Source organism: Haliaeetus leucocephalus, unplaced genomic scaffold (assembly GCF_000737465.1).
Source record: "Haliaeetus leucocephalus isolate CR32 unplaced genomic scaffold, Haliaeetus_leucocephalus-4.0 Scaffold200, whole genome shotgun sequence".
Taxonomy (NCBI): Eukaryota; Metazoa; Chordata; class Aves; order Accipitriformes; family Accipitridae; genus Haliaeetus; species Haliaeetus leucocephalus.
This window is the reverse complement of record NW_010972636.1, coordinates 403,942-427,543: the sequence shown is the minus strand read 5'-3', so window position 1 is coordinate 427,543 and position 23,602 is coordinate 403,942. Positions and strand designations below refer to the sequence as shown.

The following is a 23,602-nucleotide window of genomic DNA, read 5'->3' as shown; positions in this document are numbered from 1 at the left end:
AAAAGCCCGCTCCTACAAATCCTAACCATCTTGACACATTCTCTCTTCTATTTTTACAAATTCAAGAAGTTATATTAAGAGCTCATTATACAGTTCTATTTTATCAGCCATGAAAATAGCTGCTCAGGAGCAATAGATGACCAGGTGCTATCTAGTGAGATAGTTGAAATTCTTCCCTGGCAACATCAAGATAAAAAATCTAAAACTTCAAAAATGTCAGTGAATTGTAATGACTAAAAAGAAAAAAAGAGTAAGATCAGTTAAGGTGAATTAGAGCATCATACTGAGATTACTTCAAGGTTATTTTGATTTGGGCCATTAATAAAATTATCATCACATTTTTTGAAAAAAAAAAATCCTTTAAAATTTTCAAGTATTTTAAACAAAAATAATGTGCAGAATCTAATTCTGACTGTACATTGTACAAGTGCTTTTGTCAAAATAAAACATTTGAGTGAAGTAATTAGGTTTACTAATAAATGTATGAGGACATCAAAATTTGACTTCAGGCCTGTTATTTTTATAACTGTAGATGATCATCTGAACTATTACAGCTAAAAAAAACTTAACATGCACATAAAATCTATTCTCATATACAGTATTCAATCTGTACATGGTATACGCTTATATAAACATAAACTATATTTTCCTACATTATACTATAGAAATTGCTAACAAATGCCAAGCCTATCTGCCTCCAGCTGGACATCCCATTGTTGTATGTTTAGGAGTATTACATTACCACTGCAAATCAGAATAAATTCCACAGAGGATTGAAACTTTGATCGACAGAAGGATAAGTTACAAGATACCACATTTTGAATACTAAAGAAAGTATTACTGAGCCAGATGGAAACTAATTTAAACTTTGTACTACTGGCTCACTTTTATATTCCCAAGTGTACCAAATTAAAATGTAGCTTGATACTTGCACAAAACAAAATTGTTGCACTCAAATCTTCTCTTGATAAAACACTGCAGTTAATGTATGCATATACCTACTGAAACACATACGTACATACAGCAGACAAAACAGAACACTTCCCAAACCCAGCCATATTTTGATCTTGTGAAGGACAACTTATTGGACGCTCTCTGTATTCTGGAGTGGCAACCCTGCACATCCTTTGCCATCAAAAAACGTGCTGCAGTATCACAACACAGCAAAGAGCATTTATGGAGACAAGTTTTTGACACTTGTCTATGCTTTCCTGTGCAGGGCAGCAGCATTTCAAAGCAGCAGTGAAATATTCCTCATGCTTTTCCTTTGGGACTGATGTAGAAATAAGAGGAAAGGATGCAACTGAGAGATACAAAACCAGGGGAACTAAAAAAAACCCATCTGTACATGATCTCAATAGAATCGCCATTAAATACAGCAGCATTTTCAGATTTTTCTTTTCTTTTTAAAGGATAGCGCAAGGAAGATGACTCACCACGAGCAACGCAAATAAAATGACTCCGCAGCTCCAGACGTCTGCTTTCCTTCCATCATATTTTTCACCCTGCACAGCAATGACACAGACGTTCAAAAGACTGCTCACTAGCAAATGAATTAATTATCCTTGAAGAACAAGAGAGGGGAGAATGGGAAACCCCACATTTTAATTCAGCCACCTGCTTCCCAAGGTGGCCTTCCCAACTCGGAGGCCATGACACAGCCCATTAATAGAATTTTTATGAACATCAGTTTACAGTCTTATCTGGGATCTGTGAGAATAGGCTCAGAAGTGGGGAGCAGGGCAGGAACGGTCGACAGCTCACAAATGATTAGATCTGGCACTTAAACCGTGTCAGAGGTGTATTAAGGACATCAAGAAGGTGTTTTTCTCTTCCCTGGTTCTTCAGGGAGCTTGTCACCAGTCATGTTACTTGCGAACTCATAGTATTGTCTGGACAGTTGCTTCTGTATGCTTCCTGCTTGGCTTTACATTAAAGATATGCTATAAAAGAGGGCAATCTTGGCCACTGAAATCTTGGATACTTATTTTCAGAGGACAAAGGGAGAGTAGAGGGAAAGGATAGTTCATATCATTTAATGGAAACCAACATCACTGACAGGCAACCCCGGCTCTTCTACTGAAATGACAGCTACAGCAGAGACAGGAAAGCGTAGGGGACTGCATCCCCTGGGTGGAAAGATCAAGTTAAACGAGGCTACTGTATTTCTGTCGGATCACATGGCACGAAGGGTACTGTGAGAATAACACACGATCATTTCCCTCATACTGTCTATGTAGCTTGATTCAGGGCTGAGCCAAACAAACAAAACCGTAGTTACGTTCCTTGTGTCCTTTCCAATGCTGTCTGCCTTGGCCAGATTTCCTGTAGAGAGGGTCTGTCTGTGTACTTGCAATGAGTGACACTTTAAAAAATATATTTATACACACTAATGTCAACCAACTTACCCGGATGACTTCAGGGCAAGCATAATGTGGTGATCTGAAACATAAAATACAGTCAAATGAGCATGTAACAGCCTTGTATATATGGATTACATGCATTTCCATTTTGTTTAGCAGAATCATGATTGGCTCGCTTATTCAGAATGCAAGTGTGCAAAACCAGCACTTTTTGCCTTACCTCAATGACAACATATTTCTAAGAAACTCAGAAAATGGTCAAGAAGCAACATAATTCAAAGTTCTATGGCCCTACTAAGAATTTCTTAAAAGCAAGGAAGGAAGAGAAGACCAGGCATATTCTGTGATTATATAGAATTCCAGCCCTCTAATCCCACCCTTTAACTAGGCCTTGTATCTAATTAGAATAGCCTTTTATAAGAAAAGAGACAGAACAATATTTTCAGACCAAACACATGCATCCCTAAACCATGTCTTGCATCTTTTCTGCTACGATTGCTCTCAATTATTCTAGTGGTCATAAAAGCCACCAGTACATGATTCAACATGCAATTTTTTTTTTCTTTCAAATAGTAGAAGGGATGGACAGTAGTACACTACCTAGTGAATTAATATATTCTTTTTGCATCCTTCTACCCATATATCTCTGGGTGAGAATAGTTAATTACTTCAACTTGCCAGGTAATCATTTTAATTCCTAAAGATTATAGCCACAGCTATTTATTTTATAGCCTTCATTAAAGTAACTTGACAAGTAAAAGGGATGCAAACTGTCTGAGACCTGTGGGCAAATCATGCTATTGTTTATACTGACACCTCCCAGCAGTCCCTAAGCCTGTCTTCATTTGTGCATTTGTTTCTTGTGACAAATGCAATCATGGCTGGGCAATACCTGTCTCACAAAGTAATGAGCAAAACAGAGGCACAATGAGGTTAGCTTTGTGCTAGGATGCTACATTAATGCCCAGTGAGACAGCCCATTAATTGAATTTCCATACACACTACACTTATCTTATGGCAAAATATCATCCTGTGGGCATGGAACGCCCTGATGTGGTATCACAGCTTTTGGCAGATGATGATAATAACGTCAGGGTACACTTGGGACTGCAGCTACCTTGACAGCAAAACTTAAGCAAGGAGAGAGAAATGCAGCTGATCCCTCACAAATTTCAGGAAAGATGGAATTCAGAAGTTTAGTACAAGATTTAATACTCCCCCACCCCCCATTTAAGAGGTTATCACAGGTATTCTAACCAGGTCTATCCGCTCAGTAGTGATCCCAAGTGTCTTAATTTAGACTGGATTTTAAAAACCTCAATTCAAGAGTGAAAACAGATCATGAAAACCAGAACCTTCCCTCAGAGAGCTGGCCATAGTTGGGCCTTAGGATAGCAAAAAGAATGGACTTGTGCCTAGTGGGTGGACAGACTATCTGGCTCTCTTGGCAGCTCTGTCACTGGCAGCCATATAGACATGGACAAGGTTACTGGACATGGACAAGGTTACTTAACGTTTTTAAAAGCTGCAGCTGGCCCCAGTTTGAAAAAGGTGACCAGAACCTCACCATGAGTGTATTCTTCTGACTAAAAGAAGAGCAATGCCAGCACAACTTCTATACCTCACAGAAGTTTGTATGACTGAATTTTGACTGATGCTGGGATTTGTACAAGGCTTTAACCTTTTAGGGAAAAAGCTTCTATAGGAACAAAGAGCAGGATGGCAACATAATGAAATAAAGCTAAAGCAGTAGTGTTAATAAAATTGTTGCTTCTTGACTAAGTGGGGGCTCATTTGGGGGACTTACTTACAGCATAGTGCTGGCCACTGCTGGAGAGAAAGTGAGGCCACAGTGAGACACCGAATTACTTAATGTTATGTATGTGTTCCCAAGCCTCCAAATTATATTGTTCCCTGCGAATTTGCTTCTTTATAGCAATCCAGCAGCTACTCTACACCTGTTCTTTTCAATACCCCAAAGCCTTAACCACTAAAGAGTCATATCACTGGACTAATGCATGAGTTTACAAGCTTTTAGAAGACAAGTGAAATTATTCTTGTGAGAATGCTTAACTAGTGGTAGTGTCTTTTTTTCTTATCATAAAAATGGTGTATAGTGTACAGGTCATCCTTAAGGCACACACAAATCAGAATTAAGGACCAGGACCAGAACTAGGACTGCAACCCAGGACTGGACAAGCACAGCCAACTGTCACCAGTGCTAGACTGCTTAGACAGAACAGTGGAAGAGGGAACTATGGAGCTGTAGGGAAGGTAGTACTGCAACTATAATTTGGAAAAAACATCATGGACATTCACTCTGTTTAGTCACCTCAGAATAGAAAGACCAGTTCTAACATGTTCTATATAAATGAGTCAAACTAGGTTTATTGGAAAATGTATCAGGGCGGGGGGTAACAAAGGAGTGAAGACACAATCTAGATAACTGTTGAGCTCCTGTCACTTAGCGTGTCTGAGTTTCTCAGTCTTGCATGCATTTTAGCTTCTGTCAGGTACGATGCTACCATTGCCTTTCCTACAGAAGGTGAGTCACGAAGACAGACAGTACATTAAATGGCTACTGCAGGTGGTGTCTGTGGCTAAGCTAGAAACTTAAGCCAGACCTCCCAAATCCTGCATGGTATCCTGTACCGTTCAGCATCATCCTTCAGCACAATACTTTTTGGGTGGCCATGCCATCTGGGGTGCACTGGAAGAGTCAGTGTCTCCATTTGCAGAGTGCTTCTGAGTTCTTATTTGAACATGATGACTCCAACAAAGATTTCAGAACTCTCAATTGTGGATGCTGAGCAATGCAACCACCTCGATAGCTTCCTGTGCTAACATCCTTGAAAAGAAGAATGTTAAGTGTTGTGAAGAACCCAAGACAGGTATATACCTATTTATGTGTCCCACTAGCAAATGCACTTAAAGCATTTACCCTCCTGAGGTCAGCCGCAGTGCAGTGGAATCTGCTAGGTGTCTTACAAGGCACCACTGAAATTCTGCTAAAATCTAGGAGAGTGGGGGGAGAAAATGATATAATAAGTCCTTTGAACAAGTTGGATTGATTTGATCATTCAACAGATGCACTGCAACTGCCCAGAGAGCACAGGTTCCTGGCATAGCCATTCTGAATTCTTGCCAGCACACACTAGCTAGATATCTGCAGCATTATCTTGGCTAACAGCTCTAAAAGGGATCCTCCGGCCAGCCAGAACCCATAGAAAACTCATTTCCATGCTGCCAATCACAGAGCAACTTCAGCTGCTTTAAAGAGAAAACTCAAATTTAATCAAAAATCTATTTATCTTTCTACAGAGTCATGAATATTTCTTTGGCTCTTATCACTAATTATTCAATATACGTGTGTCAAGAGCAACATTGCCTGCCTCTTCCCCTAGGCCATGTCCTCATCATTCAGCTACATCTCTGTGCAGCAAAAGCCACAATCTGCCCTTGATAACAAATAAGTATATCGCTCATCAAGATCAAGAAGCAGTTGCTGCCTCTGGGTACTGCTGCAAAAAAAGCACCGATGTTGGCAGTGTTTATTTCAAGGCTAGTTTGTCTGGGGCAGGAAGGGCTCTCTGAATGGTCATTCACAGCTATGACTCTAGGACACAGTAATCTTATAGATCTTGGGGGACCTTAGCAAAGCATTTACATGGGATTTCAACCGGAGGAGATAAGCCAGAGTGCAATGGTGACATCCAGGACAGTCCTGGACAGTTAAGTCAGGCATTCAGAAAGAAATGTATATATCCTTGATGTATCTATCCTGAACTTCATCTGAGAAACTAGAAAAGTAGTTCTTGACCTGGGCACATCAAGATACAGCACAGCTACAGTAGATCTGAGACAACCAGGGCAACATCATCAGTGCAGATGCGATGTGCCTGTGACCTACAGGTCTCATTATGTAGGTAAGAGACCTGCACTGTGCACACACAAATTGACTGCCCATGTATGGTTTATCTGGGAATATACAGTAACTGCTTTTCCAGAGAAGCTGTTGGTTGATCCAAGAAGCACAGGGAAAGCTGTGTAATCCTACTCCACAGTGTGACAAATCCTGTGTTACACTACCTGATGAGTTCCCAGGTCCCATCAAACACGCTTGTCCATGCCTGGGTCCTTTGGTCCCATGCCTTAAGATGGTACTATTTGGGGAAGAAGAAAAGCTTCGAGTGCCATTCCTTAGGCCTCACAGCTGGAGGCAGAGTTTCTGCAGAGAGGGAGGAACAAGAAGCCTCCTTCCCTCTGTTTTTCTTATGCATGAAGTTACCTTGATACAGAAGGTTGTACAGGTGCATGGAAGTCCTCCCACGTCTAGCTGTCTTTGCTGTTGCTCGGATGCTAGAGTCCCTTCTCCCCCACCCCGTTAATCACAGTCTCCAAGCTGGCTTTCAGAGACAGAAGCTACCCACTAGCACAACGGCTGCCTTGTGCTTTCCCCCCATGCTGGGTAGCAAAGGGCTGAGATGAAGGGGAAAGCCAGAGGAGTAGCAAAATAGATAAAGGGAATTCTTCAGGAGAAGAACATACATTAGAGCATTCTGAGTGGAGAAAGCGACAGCCACAGATCACACAGAAAAATAAGACAGGGAGAGACTGAAGAAATGGTTCCAGTAGCAGTGGGTAGTTAAGGTTGCAGTGAAGGCAGTAGCTGTAGGTAAGGCTGTAATTAAGGCTGTAGCTGTAGTTAAGGCTGAATGCTATTTTGCCATTAAAGCTTCAACTCAGTCCTTTAGCTTTATATGAGAAAACTCAGCATCTAGCACTCAGCCATCTTACAGCTGTTTACTCCTTGAGCACAATTACATTTCTGGGGAATCTGTAAATCAGTTCATTAATATATCAGTTCAAATTATTAAGACTTGGAACCTTTAAGAGATCCTAATTTAAAAAATGAAACAGACCCCTGTATTAAGAGGGCATAAAGGTTGCAAAGTTAAGCTTTCAAAAGTTAAGAATTGCTAAAATAAAGCTTGAAGAGGTTATACTGTACTCTGCAGGTAAGTCGGGGTGGGGTGGTGGATCTGTTGCTGTCCCCAATGCCTCTGTCTTACTTGTGGCTGAAGTTGGAAAGTCTGTAGCAATGTGAGGGAAGTTTAGTGTCATGGAGGACAAGCCTGTGATAGAGGCAGCTGACTGACATACTGGAGGATCAAACTCTCTCTCCACCCCTGCCACAGAATCCTTCTGTGAAAGAAAATGAACAGGTGCCTTAAACTGAGATGTTCACAGGTAATTATGAGTTGCAGGTTCCTCAGTTTCCAAAATCACAGTGCAACACATCCGAAGTCTGATTTACAGTATTTATAAGCACGTGGAGCAGCAGCTGCAGTTGGTAGGCTCTCTGCTCTCCAGGTAAAGGACTGTTATCAAGCACTGAGTATTCTGAGATATGAGGCCCCAGAGTATCCACACTCAAAACTGGTTGATAATTTTGAGTTTAATTTTGCAGAATCACGTGTCCTCATATAAATGGAGATAACCAGATTGATGTGGCAAACATAATATGAAAACAGTGTAATTAATATTTGTAAACCTAAGATACTACGATGAAAATCATACCTAGTATTCATAGCAAGGCTTGAATGCAGTGAGCAGAAATTATGAATGGATCCATAAAATGAATCATGAGGAAAAATCAAACATTAAATAGCTGTTTGCTCAAAAAAACCACACCACCCAAACACCAAATGAGGCAAAGATTTGTTGGGAGAAAACTGTACAAGCTTGTAATTAATGGCCATATCCTAACATGCATGGGCTAAGTTAATGCTATACTGGCAATCTTAACATTTTAAGCACATCTTAAATTCTCAGTGCTTGATTTTGCAGACTTAAAGCTCTTTTAACATACCTTGGGATGTATTATAGGTGAGGCTGGTATTAATGGTTATTAATAAAGTTGTCTGGTATTTTCCTTTATAATCCTCATTTTAAGTTGCCCATGACTTACCGTCAATTTAACAACTTAACAACAATTTTCCATGCTTGTCATCTGCCTCAGACTGGTTTCATGCTTGTGTGTGCATGCATGTTGTGTATGGGCCAAAACATTTCCACCATCTAAGTCTAATCTAAATTAAATATTTTTTTCCCATAAAAAAGGAAAATTTCTAGTATTCTCAACTGCAAAGGGAAAACTTGAGTATTTGTTTGCATTCTCTAGAAAAATTTACTCAAACTGCCACTAGAAAACTGCAGTTTGCATTTACGAGCAGAAACACCCTAGAGCATCAGGATGAAAATTCTATTTGCATTGGTAAAACTTCACAGAACAATTTTTCTACCTGAAACTGATACTATGAGCTGCTGCGGCTGGGGTTGTCACAAGGTACCAAACTTTAATACAAAGTGAGTGCAGAACCAACGGGAAATAGATCCAGGACTGACAGCAACTGACTGGGACAACCAGGTAGGGTAAACTAGAGCTGGAACCTAGTGGAAAAGAGAAAAGGATCTGGGATTTGGGGCAAATACAGAGCAGAAATGACTGGGAGAAGTCAGCAAGACTAGAGAGCAAATCAGGGAAGGAGATGGGAACGGAGTGCTGGGAATGGAAGCTCTTGATGAGATAGAGTAAAAAGTACTAATTCTGGCATTTCCAATTTTAAGAGCCTAAATTTGCAAGCCTAACAATAACTGAATGTAGGACACTTGCATATGTTTTAGACAACATGCACACATTTATTATAAAGGGGAAAGAATATGTGCAGCATCACGTCTTGTCATTAAAATCAGAAACAGTGCTTGGACACTGAGGTGTGTTGCAAATCAATATCGCTCTCCTGAATTATCTGCTCATCACGGGTGTGCTGATACACCAAATACAGATGTAAGGGAATCAGGAACTAGATGATCTCTGCTAGCATTTCTAACAAACACACAGTGCAATGGTTGTTATAAATACCCTGAGCTCAAAAAGAGCCAGTAATCAGTTCTTAATGAGATTATGTGCTTTTTTTTTTTTTTTTGATAGATCCAGGCAATCTGTGGGTCTGCAAAGTGTTGCTAGGAATTGCTAGGGAGAGCTGAGAGCAGAGGAATGGACTGTGCTGGGGTTGGAAGTTGCTGTTTTCCTCCATTATGCCACTGACAGGCACAAGGCTTTCTTCTCACTCTCAAAAAAATCATGATCTGCATTGCTCTTCCCACATGCACACAGCTTTCTGGATCAGGCTAGGGGTTCCCTGTGGAGACACCAATATGGGGGAACTGTTGCATACAGTCAGTTAATTGTGGGGCTGTCAGCAGTGGCGTCAGTCTCCATACCGACTGCCTCAGCAGAGATCAGGTCTGGTGCTGGAGCAAGCTACATTTACACGTCAGCTCTGTCCTAGCTTTTGGTTGGGATCGAGAGATTTGGAGGCAGGCAGCACACAGACTAGCACTGCTGTGGGTTCTCAGTCATCTGCCAGCTTGCAGGAATCTCCACCCACTAGGACTCAGTGATTTGAAGCTGTGATGAGTGAAACGGAGAGAAGTGAAGAGATGGCAAAAATTTACTTTGCCAGGTTTCTGTGAGGAGCAATGGGGAATTAGGAAAGACCTTTACAAACTCCCAAGAATCGTAACTCAACAGTATCTTCTTTCAATCCTTCATTTTAGCCATAAGCCCTCTTAGTTCAAGAAAAGGGAACAAGGTCCAGGGAATGCCCCAACACTTCCTACTTTTCCAAGACTCCTATAGAAATTACTGCAATTTACGTTCAGAGCAACCTGCGCACTGCAATGACTTGCTAAGATGGAGAACTGAAGCAGAGGAAGGTAAAGCGTCTTGTCCAAGACCACCCTGAATGCCTTCAGTAGAGGCAGAAGCCAAGCTCAGATCACCCGGGTCTCAGTCCTGAGGTTTAACCATAAGGCACTCACTCTTCTTGCCTAGTGACAATTCAGGATGGATTGGACAGTATCTACCATTCTGAAACACTGCAAGGCAGTGTGCTGGGAGGAATCACTGTGAAAAGAGACAGGGGAGTGTCTCTGCATGCCATTGCCTGGATGGATAAAGAGGAGTAAGAGCTGAAGAGATCTAAAATAATAGAAGCAGCATCCTACCGCATCTTCCGCTTCCTTCCTTTGCTGTTTGATCACAGACGTCCCCCGCTCCTGGAGGAATGCAGAGACTCACTGCGTTACTTTGGCATTTCAAGGACCATCTCTCCATGAGGCTGCCTTGCTGTGCAACTTCTGCAGTAAGCTGAGTTATTTCTGCAAACCCTACATACAGCTCCTCTTCCCTTCAAGGGTCTAAAGACATATGTTTAAAATTATGGCTTATTCTTCTGTGCTTTGTATATGCAAGATTTGCGCAATAGACATTTCCAGTAATGGAGATTCATTACAATCAAGATCCAATGGGCAGTCTGTCAGTGACAAATTATGTCAATGAAACAGCAAGTCCACCCTTACCTCGCTCTCCTACACAGACACAGCTGGATTGAACTTTTATTGTTTTCTCCAGGTAGCCATCAGTGCTACAGAAATCTGTGCAGATCTAAGGAGTGGCTCTCAGAAAACACTGACTCTGAGGTAGGCAATACAGCATACTTTAGACTACATGATTATCTTCAGGAGGCCAGTCAAGGCTCTGTGGTGACCTAAAGCCTACCCAAACTTTGGCCTAAACTTAGCAAGTCACTTGTGACAGCAAAGAATTTTTGACTGCACGCTAACTGCTCTGCTGTACTGACAAAGTTAGCTGCATCACACAGCTCAACCCCATCTGATCCTCCCACTCTGACTGACAGAAATACCTGGAGACTCCTTGCGTGACTGTCAATGGAAATGTTACAGTTTCATCTCATTATCGGTGTTCACAGTACAGATAAAACCATTCTGGAAATTAACTTCTGGGTGCACAGAGGAGCATCTTATTAAAGCTCAGTATCTCAGCCATGATTCACTCTGTTTTGTTCCTTTTCATGCTGGCTGAAAGTACCAGCTACAAGGGTAGGTAAAACTGTTGCCTTGAAAAGCTCTGAGGTTACTCTGTGTGCTCCAAGGGAAAGGGAGTCATAACTGGATTGCCTTTCTTTGTGAACAGTGTGGCATATTGTTATATATTCCTTCCTTCCTTCCTCGCTTCACCCCCCAAACCAGAGAGATCACAAGACACCAGTATCAGCCATGCTGGGCTCCATGCCAGGAGAATTAATGAAGTGGTGTAATAGCTCACACGGAGGCCTAGTGATTGGCACCACACTTAAAATGCATCTGCAAGGCAGGAGATCATAGCATTGCTGCTGTGTTCTGTTTATTACAGGCACATCTCTTCCGTTCCATTGATTTCTTTATTAGCACGTTTTAAGGCCGCAATGTGGGGGCTGGCTCTGCTTGAAGCATGGAGGTTTGAATTCCAGCACAGCTTATGGAAAGGAAGTCTCCCTTTGAGACTGTAGGCCTGGATGACAGAGCCTGGTGCTAACAAGGACTGGAACCCTACCGAGAGGTTCCTGAGGAGTTTGAAAAATCCTACAGGGCAATGTGAGACTGCGTTGGCTTTTATACTTCCTCTGTTTTTTTCATGGAAGGAAGGGGGAAAATTTTATCTAAAGAGTATACAGGCTTCATGGTTAACTGCAGGGAGGACTTTATTTCCTCATCTAGAGGGGAGGTTTGAAAGCGGCTGAAAGCAACAGATGTGCAAACTCATAGCTCCTTGCTTTTCATCTGTGCTGCTAAGAGATCAAATCTTGACTTGACGTGGACAGGAAGGAACGTGTGGGTCTCAGTGTACTCATCAGCCAGCATTCGATCACATCATGAACTTCAAATAATTTTGCTATCCATTATTCATGACTTTGAAAGCAGAGCCGTACAGCTCAGGACTGAGAGGCAGTGGCTGGGCTGTACAGGGAACCACGATGGCTCCACGTCTACCCTGAACTACCTTGGCTCAGAGCACAGACTGAAAAAACATGGACTGTAATCAGCTGAGGACAGGGCTGGGCTGGAGTTATCAGATTCACACTACCAAAGGCCAGGAAGAGTAGGTCTGTATGGGAGGAGGTGGAAATCCGCTGGTACTGTCTCCAGCTCCAGTTTCTGAGTTTGCTGTTATAAAAATTCAGACACAGGTAAAAGCTGGCATAACGGGCCCAGCCTGAAGCAGCTTGATGCAGCTGCTGCCCTTGCCACAGCTCACTCTGGCAGCCCCCCACAGTCAACAGAGCACCAAGCCATAGCTGGGGTTTGGGGTGAGCGGTGCATGGTGCAGTGGTGTCCCTAGAGGGAATGGTGATGAGAGGGCATTGCCCCCAGAGAGCACGTCCTGTCCGCTGCCAGGCACCCGGGCTTTGCTCAGCTGTTGGGCTTATTGCTGGCTCCCTTGGAAATTCTTAGAAAGCTCTTGCTGGCAATTGAATCGCCATGGAAATGTTTTTAAATTGCCCCTGCAATATTCCTCCAAGCAGTCTCCTTTGTATCTGCATTCATGCCCTGCTTGTAATTGCAAAGGACCCGGCTGCCTCCCTGTCAGTCCTGCATGTGAGCCGAAACGAAGCAGTGTGGAGCATGAACAGGAAGAGCTGCAAGAAGGCAGCCTAATCAGGACATGCAAATTCCATTTCAAAACCCCTAGATTCATTTTTTTCACCCCCTAATATTTCTAAAGCCTCTTCCTAAAACAGCCAACACTACTGCTTTCAGTTCTCAGAAATTATATGGCCAGTGAAAGCAAACACACCAGCGTATGCAGATGAATCCAAATCTGAAAGCCTTGATTTTTAAATCCCTATGTGACACCTGCAGAGACCTGCTTTTCACTGTAAAGCATTTTAAAACCCTTCTTTTAGCTATCTTATACACTATGTGCATCATATCAATTTATTACTTTGCTGAGAAATAACAATGCACAGCGTAAGTCTGCAGGTCTTTATTGAAACCCTTACTATAGACAACTTTTATGTCTGGAATCTATCACTGATTTTTGCAACATGTTCTGAGACACTCACCCACAACTGGTTTCTAACAAGCTGTCCCCAACCTGCAGCGATGCCATCCCAAAGTCTGCTATCCGAATGTTGTTCTTTTCATCCAGCAGTAGGTTTTCTGGTTTTAAGTCCCTGTGGCTGTAAAGAGAGGATCAAAATGTGAGTTAAATTATCCACGACAGCTTTCCCACTCCAAAACTTGTTCTTTAGCCAGCATAGCATCGAACCTATTATATTTTAATTGATTTCATTTTTTTTCCTGTCCCAGGCAGGAGAACACACATATCCAAGATCCAATCTTTGCAATACTCTAGACCATATTCCAAATGCCCACTCCTCATGAATGCAAGGCTTGAACCTGCAGTGCCCTGACAGGAAATGAACATCTTTGACATCCAGTGATACCAGCACAATCTGAGGGAGAGACTGAGAGAAATAGGTAGGAGGAGAATTTCAGCTTGGATTTAGGGCTGATATACTCCATCATATGCCAGCTCCTTAAGGTAGGAGGCAACACCATCAATATATTCTGTCAACAACAGGAAACGAAATGAGTGATATCTAGAGAAAAAAAAATCCTTGGTGTAAATGCTACTGCAAAAAGCCCCCATTAGGAGTTGTTTACATAGACATATGGCTTTGAAATTATTTGGTGTAATTAGCTCTGATGGAGAAATACCTTCAACTCAGCACTGCTTGTAACTAAGGATGCCAGCAGTGGGAAGGAAGAGAGAGGATTCCCTCCCTTCCATAAAAGCTAGATTCTCCTATTATTTGGCAACATGGGAAGAGCCAGGCAGCCATGATCTTCAGGATGGCAACTCCTACTTTAAATCAAAGGTATCATATATTGACTAATTTATTAATCTCCATTACCCACAGCCAACACCACTGTGAACCCATGTCTGCTTTTTAGTACTCAAGTGCTTTTGTACAGTTATCACATTTACCTGATTTTATATCCAAAGACAAAAACCTTGCACAAAATTTGTCATGGCTCCCCTTTTCTTTCTTTTTATTTGCAACTCTTGAACAGTCACAGAGATGAGAGAAGCACTTTAGGCAAACAAAAGAAGCAGCTCTTTTCTTGTTTTTGCTTGTAAGTAGGCAAAATGAGTCTTTGATGTCTTGCTAATAAAAGGTCCAAATACAAGCACTCAAACCTTGCAGGCAGAATGGCCAGCTTTGGTGGCCGGTCAGAACACAAACCTGTGGGAAACGGCCAGCCGACAACACATGCGAGTGTCTGGCGAACAACAGTCATTTGTAACAATGGTTCACTAAAACAGCTTACCCTGACCAGAAACTGAACTCAGCAAAAGAACCAGCGTTGGGATAGTCTAGTCCTGTGACACCCATAATGAAAGGCAGCCTTATCTTCATGCCATTTCCTCTTCACTTTTTAAGACATTCCCCTAGCAATCCTCTTGCATGCAACTGTAATTCTACCTCTATACCACTGTAAAGGAGGACAGTTTCTACCCTCTCACAAGAAACATGAGAGGCATGACAATGTCCTGGAAATGATCTCTGATCTGAAGTCTGAAATGATCAATTAGAGACAACTTGTAAATAATGCAGGCCAATTCTATGTAAAACCAGAGCGCACTGTAATAGGACACCTGGGAAGTGTAACAGATACTTCCAAAGGAGACTTCCAGCAAAATAGCGCACAAAGCAGGTACTGGTCATTTACCTTATCACTGAGTCCTATGATTCCTTGCCCGTCACTTTTTAAAGAGCATAAAATTTGGTCTCCAATCTTGTATAAACATGATGAACGCCGTGTGTTAAAGTGGCCTTGTTAACCATGGGCAAACAATCCGGTAGGTAATGGAGCAGCATGATTCAGATTTGTGCATATTTTCATCTGACAAAGGAAAAGGGGCTTTATCAAATCTATCTTCCTCATATAAATCAAAGTTTCGAGGTAACTGGAGACAGAAGACTTATTAGCCATAAAATAACTATCAAGATAGTCATACCTACTTGACAAAAAAGCAGGAGATGAGTGACAAGGAAACGTTCCAGACGCAGTGAATGACCAGTTAATGGCCAGGAAAAGAAACCCTGAATGCGATCATCAAGGACAGCAGTCCTGGACAAAGGCAAGATCATCAACATCTGCCAAATCTGAACATGCTCCAGCCCCAGAAGTGAAATGGAGTAAAGAGCCCACAGTCCTCAGGGAAGCTGGGAAAGCTGGACACTAATGAGACAGTAGTGTGTGATTTAATCTTTCCTCTAGCAACATCCTGGACAGTTCTCATCTTACAACTGGTTTCATTAACAGGGTGCTGGGAAGACCTCATCTGACTGGGGAGATGCACTGAAGTTCTCCTGTCTGAAGACTAGAGCTCAGTGGCAAGTAACAGCTCCCTGTAAAGTAAGTGGTGCTTGTTTGATGCTATAAAACAAGAAACCTCCCCACAGCTCAAGTTGTGTGCGTGTTCTCCTACTGTGCATGGTTTTTCAGTGGCTATGGTTGTTTTTCAGTCTTAGCGACTGCTCCTGGCTGACAGCTGAACAGATACGTGGTGTAGAAGTTGAGGGTGCTGCTGCCCATGCCTGTTCCACTGTTTGAGCGCTGGCTGATACCATTCATACATGTTCAGTTTATAGCAGGCATACTGCTGACGTATGCCTTTTGTACCTAAAAATTGAAATTCCTTGCTTATCCTAAAATCGTGTATTTTTTTTTAGAGAGAAGAAAGAGAACTTGAAGGAATGATCAAGGCAGAGCATGACCTAAGCACAGGATGTCCACAAGTGTTTCTCCAGCCTGGATACATGCTCAGTACAAAACATCTTATATTATTTCAGGAAAATGGTGCAGCTAAACGAAATGCAAAAATGCTCCCCTTCCATGCCTCAAAGCTACCAGCCTTAGCAGACCTGCCACAGGCCCTGGCTAGAGCAGAATGTATGTGAACCTTGAACCAGCTCCACTCCCAGACCACTGAGAGGTGGTGAAAGGGAAGGGACAACACATTTGAAAATGAGTACAGTATTCACTGGTGGAAAGGAGTCTCCTTCTCCCCATTTCATCCTGTCTTCCCATCAGCTGGGATCCACAACACAGACAGTTTTAGGCCTGGGTTGTTAGGGAGGATCAAGTGGAAAAATGAGATTCCTATAAAGTGGCAAACATATTCAGGCTTCTTTCGGAGAGCCACTGCAAGAGAGAGAGGAAAAAGGGGGTGCCACCATCCACATTCCAAATGTGGAGTTAAGCTTCACCTCACTGTGCTGTGCAATGCTTTTCCATGAATGATCAGCCTACGTGGGCTGATGGTGGTCTTCAGGCAGAGGTCCTGACCCACCTCCCAGAGAACATTTTGAAAGCCTTAAGTTGGGACCTGGGGATTCACAGGACTGGGATAGTATGTGTGAAAGGAAATCTGGAGTGGCAACAGACCTTAAAGCTTTTTTTTTTTTTTCTCTCCAGACACTCACCAAAATAAAACCAAGAAAAATGATCAGCTCTTCACTATAGCCCACTGAGCAGAGAGGAGAGTGTGAACTCTGGTGAGAATAGTTACATTCTTTGCTGTCTGGGCCCTAAAATACAAAAACTGTCATACTGCAGTTTTGCATCTCTCTGACTCTTCTCCATCCCTCTTTCAACATAGTCCCTAGTGCCCAGTATAGATGGTTAGCATAGGAATTTCATGGCAGCCTGAGTATTTTTTTGTATTGTGGCAGCACTCTTCTCAGACACCAGGATGCCAGTGGGATCAGGCTTGCACATTCAACCACAAGAGAATTTTATGCCACAATGAAAATTTTCTTCTAGCTGAAACATTTCTCTGCTATCCATCTTTGGACCACTTTGAATTTGCCAAGGCAGCATCCGGGGGATAGAAGTCAGGCCAGGAGTCTGCACCAGAGTGGCAGAACCAGCACCACTGCCACTGGGAATGAGACTTCCTCTCTGCATTTGCATTTCCCATCTTTGCACTGCCAGCTTTTCAAATGCCAGAAGGAAGGCAGAGGAACATATGGGAATAGGGAAGGCTTGTTATAATTTACCAAAGAGCCCAGCAGCCCGGACAGCCTCATGCATTCGTATTTGGAAAGAATTCTCTTGTGCCAAAATGAAACAAAAGAAAACAAAACAAAAATCCCACTGTATGTGGTAATTACTTGGCATTAATGGAACATTGCAGAGTAAATGCATTTAATTTGGTCCCATTCCAGCTGATCTCTCTGGCTCTCCATGTCTTATATGACCACATCAACTCCTCTCTCTGCAGGTGAACAGAGGACTCATTACCCTTTTGTTGTTCTAAAGGCTCTAAAGCTGTAGGGGCTTTATCACATGGCTGGGAAATCAGAAAAGAAAGCAGCTTCTTTATTGACAAACACGGCAAACTCTCCTATTGAGCCCTGCATATGCTGAGAAAGAATATGAAAGAGAAATGCAGCACTGCAGAAGAAGTCAGTGTGATCCTGATCTAGGGTGGTCACAGACTCCCAGAGCTCCTCAACCAAGACAACAGAGCAAGAAGTTAGCACCAGGAGCCTGCATAGAGCAGGCTTTTGAAGGGAGAATGTGTGAGTGAAAGGGAGCCATTAAACAAGCCATGACAGGGGGAGCATACACTGTCAGACTCTCTGCAATGTCCCTCTTTTACAGATTACAACAAAGGCTTCACAATTCCCTTGCAGCACAAGATGGATACAGAGAGAAGTCTGAAAAAATTGTCCCATGGAAAAGGGCACAGTTCTTGGAGGTTTTGCACAGAAAATGAAGGCATACATATGTGTTAACATGTTCCAGCTTCCCACTTACACGCTGGCCATGCTTGCTTTCTGGCCGCTGCCACAGATGCTATTCAGACAGCTCCTCTAGCTCCCTCCATTGCTTTCCTAGTCCATCCTCCTGCTCTGGGAATATCCCCGTATCTGTACTGCAGGCAATTGTAGCATACAGAAAAAAGAGAAATAAAACACTCTCTCCCTCTCACCCAGCGTTGATGGAAGGTTTTTGGTTTAGGGACAGACTCCAGATCTTGGATTCGCCTGGCACAAGATGATGAACTAAACCATTATTTTAAAGTGATTTTTGAGCTGAAACATTCATATCAGTTTCTATGACAACTCAGTGTAGGTCACAGATTTCTAACCCAAGAAACCTCCTAATTGGAGTAGTTGCAGGTCATTTGTACTAATCAAATTGTTGGCTACTTTGCAAATGCTTTTCTTACTCACCCCAAACTCCCAGAAGGGCCAGACCACAGAATAATTGTTCTGCAGTATGCCTCTTAAAAGTGCCTGATGTGATGGAAATAATTTATCAGTAATAATTAATAGTATGAGAAGCAATATTTTTCATTTTCATGAGCAGAAAAAACCTTTCATCTTATTTTCTCTTGCTTCTGCAAATCAGATCCGAACATGTAACTTTTATCTACCTACAGAAGAATCTTTGTTTAGAGCCATGGTTGCTATGCTCAAATTTAGTAAGTTTTCACAGAATTCTGCAGAACAAGTAAATTTAGTTATAGCTAGGAAAAAGGACAACATCTATAAACATATTAGGAGACCAGCAGAAGGGTTTGTATGCATAAACCCTTGCTTGCTTTTTAACAATTATTTCCATTGATCTATTAAAACATATTGCTTCTCCCTACCAGCCTTGCCTCAAAACTTATATTCCATGTATTTCAAAGCCAGAACAGACTGTCAGGACTGATCACCACTGCTGTACTTGCCAGGGGACGTTACCTGGTTATCCTTACAATAAGACTATGCCATTTTTGAGTTTCCAGTGGCTTATATAAAGAAGTAAACTTACAAAAATACATGTTCTCTGACTTTAGCTGAGCTTATAACTTTGCCTTTGGCATTGCAGCTGCTGTACTCGATTGGTTTTCTCTGGTTCCCTGTACAAGGGAAAATTCCTCACTGTTTTAGAGTGAGTCTCAATCACAGATCTTAAACTCCTGGATTCAGGCTATGATTGGTGAATTTCAGCTCTCAACAAGGGAGAAAGGCACCTTTCTCACTTCTGATGGTATGAAAGAAAACTTGAAAACCTAAAGACTCAAGGACCAGAAGAAAAACCAACCAGAAACCAACCTTATTAAGTTCCACAATTTCTAGACCAGTTTCACATTTGGAAGCCTTGAGTCATGATTTCAAAGTGTCCAGCTGCTGCAGTCTTAAGTGTTCGACAGACCATCCCTGCAGAACACCACAGCATGCTCCTAATAAATGAAGCAAGGCAGAGCAGGGGTCATGAGGAGGGTGGCACTACCTGACAGAACATGGCACCTGGCATTCTTCGGCTTTCTCTGTTTCTCAAAGACATCCCAGATTTCTCCCTAAAAGCGTGCTTCCTTTACTGACAGTGCTCTGCAGCTCCTGCCTGCAGGAATATACCAGAGATTTTGGCACTACTGCTGTGAAATCTTGAAGCGTTATTTTATGAGGAGCCTTTCCCCCTCCTGCACTGATGGGAAGAACACAAGGCAAAGTCAAACAAAGCTCTTATTCATTGCCTCAGCAATCTAAGTCACACCCCCCCCATGCCTACGCATGCATACACAGACACACTTCAGCAAGAGCCTTGTGCGTACTCAAGCAAGCACAGCCCCAGGCAATGAAAGGAGAAAGGGCCCTCATAATTGTCATTTATCAATATTCATAAAGAACCCGCCTTAACCCCTCTCGTGCATGCTCGGTAAAAAAAACACAAAATGAAACCCAACCAAAATAAAAATAAAATGAAATAATCATCTTGCTGTTCATTACCGCAGGGGATTTCCTCTCAATGTCACCACTGCCCTGTGCAGTAATTGGCATTATCTGTTATCTCTGAAGCCATAATAAGGTTTGCCACGGGGCATTTTCTGTAATCATATTTTTATTTGTCAGCTTGTGAGATACCGACACCAAATATGAGCTTGACCAAAGCAAAAACCCAACACACACAAAATACGCAGGCCGCCAATCCCAGCTCTTGCCGGTGATGTCACACGCAGCCAATGAGGCACCCGCCAGCTCTCCTCGCCCAGCTCCCACCCTCTGTTGGCGATGCAGCATTCCCTCACTGGAGATAAAAAAGACACTTCCTGAGGAAAGCAAGGATTTGTGACCTACCCTGATACGTGCTCCTGCGCTGCTTCTGACAGAAGATATAGTCGGCACTGAATTAGCTGAGAGCTCTGCCACAGTATGGAGGCAGGATATTCAAAAGGGACTATTGATTTGGGGCACCCAGCTGACACATCTGAAAGGCCCTGAATTTCGGAGAGCAGACACCCACCATTAGGTGAATGGCAGCTTAGGAGAAAAACATCAGTTATGTCCAAAGAAAACTTCCTAGGCTAGGATAGTCTTACACTGAAGTCCAAGGAACCCCAGGTTCCTCTGCCATTTCTTGCACCACTGCTGAGCGTGTCTGCTCTGGGCACTGCAGCATGGTGCAGAGCCCTCAGAGCTAGCACAGAGGAAGAGCTAGAAGCAGAAGCAAGAATGCTGCATCACTGAGCTAACTGCTCAGCTTGCCAGCTCAGGCAAAGCAGCAGGGTAACACAGATACACTGTTTGCAGCATCCCACGTAATGCCACTGCATGGTGCTGTCTGTCTGCACCCACGGTTGCCTGTGGGTCCCTAGCACAGCACAGCGCTATGTACACAGAAAAGTCCGTAGAGAACCCTACAGTGGGTTACCTATAAGCTTTCCCCCATGGCCAACCTGTACCAAAAAAACCCCATAAGTGACTGCACCTCAGAATGAGGTACATCAAATATTCCCCTGCTGTTCCCATTAAATAAAATAGGAACAGAAAGCTCCTACTTTTTTAAAACAACACACACACAGACTCAAGCTCCAAGCCTACTCTGCTTCCTTGTCTGAGCTGCTTGTTTGAAAACACCTCTCAGACACAGGCAATCTCTCCACACAGTAGCAGTAGAAGCCTTTTACTGACAGGAGGATTGGGGAATCCTTTCTGATTCTTTGATCCAGGAATCCTGCTGCATCAATACATTTTGAGCAGTGAAAGCTGAATGTGGTTACGTACTGCTGTGAAAGTAAGCCACAGATATTTCACAGTGTTTTGGGAAGTACAGACAGAAGATGGGACAATGATACGGGGCTGGGGATACCAGGCTATCAATCTATTCTGCCGGTAAGTTAGAGGCACCCACATTTAGTCATTAAACAAAGCAGAAGCCTTCATTTTTCAACATGGTCATAACTGGATAACCTGGCTGATGAGATGATTTGTCATTTCACTGCCCCACAACAGGACAAGGTCAGGCTTCATTGCTTAGGAAAGCACATTAACTTTTATACTCACACACACGCACACACGTACATATATGCATGCTCTGATTTTCAAAAAGGGTTTAATGATAAGCATTCAGAATACAACACAGAGTCTAATATAACACAGACCACACAAGTCTCAGAGTGACCTGGAGAGAGGGAGAGCTTATGATTTACTGCTAACTAACTCGGCACTAGATGCTAGTCGAGTGGGAGTTGGCAAGGAGACAGGGGATTTACTTCTAAAGAAGACTACTGCCCACAATCCAGTACGTTTAACAGAAAAAAATGGATTCCTCAAGAGAGACATGCACTCTGCCTTGGAAATTCCACATTTTGTTAAACCTGCAGAGGTTCTTGTCTGTCTGACAGCCTCATCAAAATCCTCACTTAGTTTATTAAAGTCTGCCATATCAAGAGATATCCATCACAAGCCCAAAGGACTAGTATGTATGTGTATATATGCATGCTTTCATGGAAACTTCTATCCCAACAGAGATTCATATTTCTCTGGAATATCCATTTGGAAGAGTAATTAATTTATCTTCGGCTGTACTTAAACATTTTTTAATCTTTTTGGATTGGGTGTCTAAGTGTTAAGCCAAGTAGGGAACAGAAACATGTATGTATGCAATCCACCAATGGTTACACTGCCCAGTGTACATAAAAAATGACAGCTGTACAACCTACCACGGATTATGCTAATTATAAGAAGGTCATGATCACTCAATCCAGTTGATTAGCAGGGAGGAAAAATTGTGGAATTCTCAGAATAAAACTTGTCAGAGGTCTCTGCCAACAGAGAAAACTTAGATCCTCTAGTTAGGGCATGCAACCTGTTCTTGGCTCCTATGGGAATTTCTCTGACTATTGTAACCCTGCCTGGGCCAGGTAGGCCTTGTCCTCAGGACCTTCTCACCCAGATCCACCACCTCTGAACTGCCTCTTCTGCTTCTTAATATATCCTCAAGAAAGGCTCTTATTTCCCTTTCCATTTGTTAGAAATATGCTCTCTTTCAGATTAATATTCCATGTTGAAATGAGTCAGAGATGTACAGGGAGGGGGCTAGAAGAGCAAGCTAAATATTTAGGCATCTGTTTTTGCTGTGGCTATTTATGCTGTGGACATCTGGTTCGCGAGTTCTCAGCACAAAACTGGGGGTACAGAAAATCACTGTACAGTTACTGAGAAGTAACTACACAATGTTAGTGCAAATCCAACCACTGAAGTATCTATCAGTGGCCCTTGGCCTCCTGGAGGGGGGGATCTACGGCTGTCTGTGGCTATGGAGAAGCTGCCATGCAGACATAACATAAATGGTCTCTCCCAGCCAATCTAAGTGCGAGGAGCTGGATTTCTGAGAAATAAGCAGGCAGTTATGGGTCAGCAGCTATACAGAAACTCTGTGCTCAGACTGATTATAACAACTTGATTTCAGTAGAATTTAAATTACTTAAATTTGCTGAAGATGAAGGAGAAACTGGTCCAATTTAAAACACCACCTGAAAGCACAGGTTAAACCCCACTTGATGGTTAAATCATATAATGGAGTTAGTGAGTATCAACAGCAGTCAGATCAAGGAAATTCTTCCCTACTGGAAGGGAAATTAAAGGCAACAGTGACTCAAATGCCCAGAAGGGACTCAGTGAAGGCTGCCAAAAGCCAGCAGGTTTCCAAAAACTTAAGGAGGCCATAAACTGACTTTGCTGTATTAGTACTTGTCCCAAGTTTCTTCAGGGATACATTTTGATACAGTGTATGTAATTCTCAGTTATTAGCAAGTGCCCCAAGAATGATGGAAACTAAACTGCTTTTCCTTGGTGGTTTTGGTTTTCCTGGTTAAAGCATTCCCTGTGAGTGACTTCTCCTCCAGTGAGAAATGATGGACAATCTTCTCCATGAAAAGTCTATCTGTGACCGGTGCACTCGCCCACAGACAGCCAAGAATTAAAAATTACATCAGCACTTTACCCAATGCTTTTAGAGCTTTACAACTTCAGTTACTT

General features: G+C 42.6%; 1 protein-coding gene across 4 annotated transcripts in view; it reads right to left on the bottom strand.

The window, feature by feature from the left end:
* BRSK2 (BR serine/threonine kinase 2) overlaps window positions 1-23,602 on the bottom strand; it is a 325,351-nt gene that overhangs the window by 72,783 nt on the left and 228,966 nt on the right. For all 4 annotated transcript variants that reach the window (XM_010565996.1, XM_010566000.1, XM_010565997.1 and 1 more), the window contains exons 5-7: window positions 13,334-13,450; window positions 2,409-2,442; window positions 1,437-1,505 (exon numbers count right to left, since the gene is read on the bottom strand). In XM_010565996.1, the coding sequence (XP_010564298.1) occupies window positions 1,437-1,505; window positions 2,409-2,442; window positions 13,334-13,450 (220 nt within the window). The remainder of the gene's footprint in view (window positions 1-1,436; window positions 1,506-2,408; window positions 2,443-13,333; window positions 13,451-23,602) is intronic.